The following is a 4,593-nucleotide window of genomic DNA, read 5'->3' as shown; positions in this document are numbered from 1 at the left end:
GGCAGTGACGACGCTGGCCAACGAAGTTATGGCGGCTCTCTTTTGGGTGTTGCGGCTCTGATGATGGTCCCTATGAGTGAGTGGTATGATTAGGGTTCTGGACAAGGGTGTTGCGGGACGCGGATGTGAGAAACAAGGGGAAGGATGAGAGATAGGGTTACTCTATGATACTTTAGTGCAAAATATAAACCTAGGCGGCCAATTGCAAGAAATTCGAGCAAAGTTGTCTGGTTTGATTGCAGCTTTTGATGTTGGTTTTTCATGAGCTGACTGTAAAAATATTTTTGACAATTTACTATGTAGTAGTGTGTGCTACAGTTGGGAGACCAGCTAAAATTCTAACAATAGTTAAGGGCGAAAAGGTACTATTTTCGTGGACAAACGGTATTAGTTTAGTCGTCAAACAATAAAAGGGTTGGTGAGACCAGATAAAGCGAAATGCCTCTAGGCTCTAGCGAGCTAATATGAAATGCAACACTTCAGACTGTTCAAGAAGCTGAGCTGCACGAAAATTCAAAAGTAGAATAATATAACGGCCTAGCTACACGTAGCTAGCCCTTGCTTCACCAAGATTTGCATAAACAGTTCTTAAAAGTACGGAATCACACTAGCTATATCATAACAATCTAATAATAATCTGAAACTTTTAAAGCATGGGGTACTCCACAGCATACAATTGCACTAAATATTTAAGAGAAAGAAAAGAGACAAAATTCTCAATGATGTCTTCCCGCATGCTTGCGTCATCTTGACGTGTGTATATCCTCCTCAAAAACCTCGCCGGAAAATATTCCAAACGCCTACGATCGACTACAAATAGGCCCCCCACATAACCTTTGGTCCACTCCACTCGGTCCACTGCGCCTTGTTCGATCCACGCAGGCTATGCATCTACAAGCAGGCGAGGTGCACATCCAGTATTTCATGCCCCGGCAGCCGCAGGACGCAACCGACCGTCCGGACTCCGCCGCGTGCGCCTCCTCCACCACTTCGCCGGCCGCCACCATGTGGGAGTATCACCAGGCTCATGCGGCCTTGCAGCCTCCCCCCTCCTGGAACCCCTACGCTGGAACTACGGCGGCGCTTCTCGACGGCCCGGCCTTCACTGCCGACTCGGCGCCGGCGGTGGCAGACATGCACCTGCCGGTTGGCGAGCACGTCCACGGCCATGCCTGGAGCCACGGCGAACTGTGAGTACTTAATTATACGCATGCCCTACGAACTCCCAGGAGAATGCTTGATGTGCCGTGCATGTGTGTCCTTGATCATCAGGAGTTAACTATAGTTTGTGTCTTCAGAAGCAACGACAACACCAGCTACAGGGAGAACTTCCTGGACCTGCTCGCGTCGAAGAACGTGACGCCGGAGATGTTCGAGGACGTCCCCGCCGGCCGTTATGCTACAGCACCAGCCTCCCTCACGGCGCGGTTCGAGGCAGGCTCCGACATCTCTCCGATGAAGTACGAGGTCGCCGCTGGCTCGCCGCTGTTCTTGGGGAGCGGTTCTAATGCTGCGCTCGAAGCCCAGGGGATGAACTTGCTGAGCTGCATGCCATCCTACGTCGACGGCCACCATCAAAGGAAGGAAAGCAGCAACCACCACCAGCAAGACCACGGGAACCCCATGGCTTCCTTTCTTCAGCAAATAAGTACCCGCACTAGTGCTGGGGTGCACGCTAGCCTGGACTATTCAGGCTTGGGTGGAATGGACAAGATTTGCCAAGAAGGCCGAGGAATGGAGGCTGCGAGTCCTTTTAACATCAGGAGTCTCCCGGATTTCAGCTCCTTCGGTGGCTACAGATCAACCAAGGAACCGACATCGGTGCCGCCTCCGCCATACATGAGATGCACCGATAGGTCGTCTGATAGCAGCAGAAAAGAGCAGGAGATCGTGCCGGTAAGTTGCATGCACAATTGCACATACATATCCATGTCATTTGATGACAGTGGTCGATAATATACAAGTAGTGGTACAGCTAATTAGTGGCAACCGTTCAAAAACCAGCATATATATGTGATTTGTACGTGAATTTGAGTTGCGGCATGTGTGGTTGTTGCAGGCAAGGAGTAGCAGCAGCGGCAGTGGAGCGGCAGCGAGTGATCGCAAGAAGCGATCATCCGAGGAAAGGCGCGAAAGCACAGGCAAGAAATCCAAGCAGGAAGCAGCATCACCTCCTAAGGTAACAGCAAAACCAAGTTCAATATTCGATAGCAAACCATCCAATTAGCATGTTTGAGTTGATCATTGGATTAATTACCAAATGCAGCAACAGCTTCCTAAAGTGAAGCTGGGGGAGAAGATCACAGCACTGCAGCAAATCGTTTCGCCGTTCGGGAAGGTACACGCACGAAGAACTTGTTCATACGTCGACTAGTGAAACTACACTTATTATACTCTAACTTGTTAAAATTGGACATATGAGCAGACGGATACAGCATCGGTGCTGTTTGAAACCATCAAGTACATCAAGTTTCTGCACGAGCAAGTACAGGTAACACTATTGCAAATGATCCCTGCATATGCTATTCTTCTAAACGATCCATGCATGCATATGGTCTGTATATTTTGACCTAGCTAGTCACAAAAGCTTCCAAGAAAGTAAACGATTCCTATACCCCCCGCGCTAACATTCCTAGTAGTAAAAAGAAAGTGTACTCCAGAGGAGAAACGTATACGCACACGCACGATCGAAACACGATCCGTCCAAGATGCAATGAATCGTCGCAATGACTGTTTAGCTGGTTCCACATTGACATTGACTTTGTCGAGCTCCCTTTTCTAAGTGGACTTCCTAGTCATGCTTAAATATACCCGAGAAACAACATAAAGAATGTCTCAACTTGTCCTGTCTCGCACACTACCAGAAACATGAGATAGGGACAGTGCACGCATACATGTCGCCATCGCAGATCGAGAGTGGCCCTTTTGAGTTGAGCTATGCTGATTGGCCTGCCTCTCCTACTTTCTTACTCTCTGCAGCTGCTAAGTGAGCCGTACACCAACGCGAGCAGGAACAAGGTACAAACTTACTGCAAGATCCGTTCTTTTTAGTTTTTACACAAGTAATCGGGATTGATTTGTGCATAGTAAATCATTATTGGTGTCACTTTTTCAGGTTAACTGTAACAACATTCCATGGGGCGGAGTTCATGCGGAGGCGAGCAAGGGAGAAGGAGAGCATGACCTGAGGGAGAGAGGGCTTTGCTTGGTCCCTGTCTCGTGGACACCAGAAGTGTACCGGGACGGCAACGCGATGGACTACTGGACGCCGGCGTACAGGGGCTGCCTGTACCGGTGATGCCTGCCTAACTGATAGCTGCAAAGTTTCTGATCCGTAGCTCTGCCGCTTGATCGACAGGCGATTGATCCGACTCAACTTATGTAGGATATACTACGCCAGCTGATAGCCTGCTTGTGGTACTTTTATTTCGTGCTCCAATCCATAATAAGTGTAACGGCTTTAGTTCAATTTAGAACAAATTTAAACTAAAGCCTCGACACTTAATATAGATGGGAGTAGGTTATAATTCTTTCGCTCAATTACTTTGCACTTTAAGTTTGTTGATCTGTAACGAGTAACGACAGCTCTGCCGCAAAAATGGTCTGAATCAACATTAGGTGCTGACTTCCCAGCTACTAATATCAGCAGATGTTTCAAGTTCGTCTACTAGTATATATAGTTGTAGGTTATTGGTATCTCCATCATGGGAGGAAAACTTTCATTGGTGTGTGCATCAACTCTACCTAGTGAATTGTCTAACCACAAACCTATATTAATCAAATCAGGATATATCTCGAATACCACCAATTTTTAGATTTGAAAATTGTTGGTTCATGAGGACTGACTTAAAAGATGTAGTGAGTGGGGTGTGGAATAAAATATATCTTGGAGAAAGGAAAATATATAGATGGAAAAAAAGTTTTGAATGTTTGAGGAAAACTTTGAAAGGATGGAATCTAAATATAGAAGGGGAATATAGGAACTACAGGGGGACATTGCTTATCAGTTGGATGAAATTGATAAGAAAGGGAAACTATATGGCCTTACACAGGAAGATAGAGTTACCAAAAATGCAATCCAGGACCAGCTGAGGATAATTATCAAAGAGGAGGAAATTAAATGGATACAAAGGACAAAAGAAAAATAACTTATTGAGGGAGATAATAACACTAGATATTATTACTCAAAAGCAAATGGGAGGAGGAGGAAAACTTTGATTATTAGTTTGAATCAGGATGAGGATATAATAGAAGGTCATGAAAATCTCAATAGATACATTACTGACTTCTATAAAAAAAACTCTTTGGCAATCCATATGTTACTAATATACACTTCAATGATGTTGGAATAGAGAGACTTAGTGATGAAGATTGTGAACTATTGAAAAAAGATTTTACTATGGAGGAATTAAAAACTGTTGTGTTTGAAATGGTAGCAAACAAAAGCGGCTGGTCCAGATGGTTTTAATGCAGAGTTTTACTAAAAAAAACTGGGAACTAGTTAAACATGACCTTTATGGTTTGTTAACAGATTTCGATAAAGGGGAACTGGACATTCATAGATTGAATTATGGAGTGATAACTTTAGCGCCA

The 4,593-nt window shown here is 45.2% G+C and overlaps 1 protein-coding gene across 1 annotated transcript; it reads left to right on the top strand.

Annotated features, from left to right (window-relative positions):
- The first annotated feature begins 885 nt into the window (after positions 1-885).
- LOC124688048 lies at positions 886-3,468 on the top strand. Its single transcript, XM_047221764.1, has 7 exons — positions 886-1,190; positions 1,299-1,896; positions 2,060-2,179; positions 2,267-2,338; positions 2,426-2,491; positions 2,980-3,018; positions 3,116-3,468. Exons 1-7 carry the CDS (start codon positions 886-888, stop codon positions 3,296-3,298), a joined length of 1,383 nt encoding a protein of 460 aa, XP_047077720.1. The 3' UTR covers positions 3,299-3,468.
- Positions 3,469-4,593: the final 1,125 nt, after the last annotated feature.

This window comes from Lolium rigidum, chromosome 2, assembly GCF_022539505.1.
Source record: "Lolium rigidum isolate FL_2022 chromosome 2, APGP_CSIRO_Lrig_0.1, whole genome shotgun sequence".
Lineage (NCBI taxonomy): Eukaryota > Viridiplantae > Streptophyta > Magnoliopsida > Poales > Poaceae > Lolium > Lolium rigidum.
Note: the sequence above shows the minus strand (reverse complement) of the source record. Positions and strands in the feature narration are given on the sequence as shown.

Coding starts and splice junctions, on each gene's coding strand:
- LOC124688048 (XM_047221764.1), top strand. CDS start 886: ATGCATCTACAAGCAGGCGAGGTGCACATCCAGTATTTCATGCCCCGG. Junction 2,180..2,266: donor AAGCAGCATCACCTCCTAAG/GTAACAGCAAAA, acceptor TACCAAATGCAG/CAACAGCTTCCTAAAGTGAA. Junction 2,492..2,979: donor TTCTGCACGAGCAAGTACAG/GTAACACTATTG, acceptor TACTCTCTGCAG/CTGCTAAGTGAGCCGTACAC.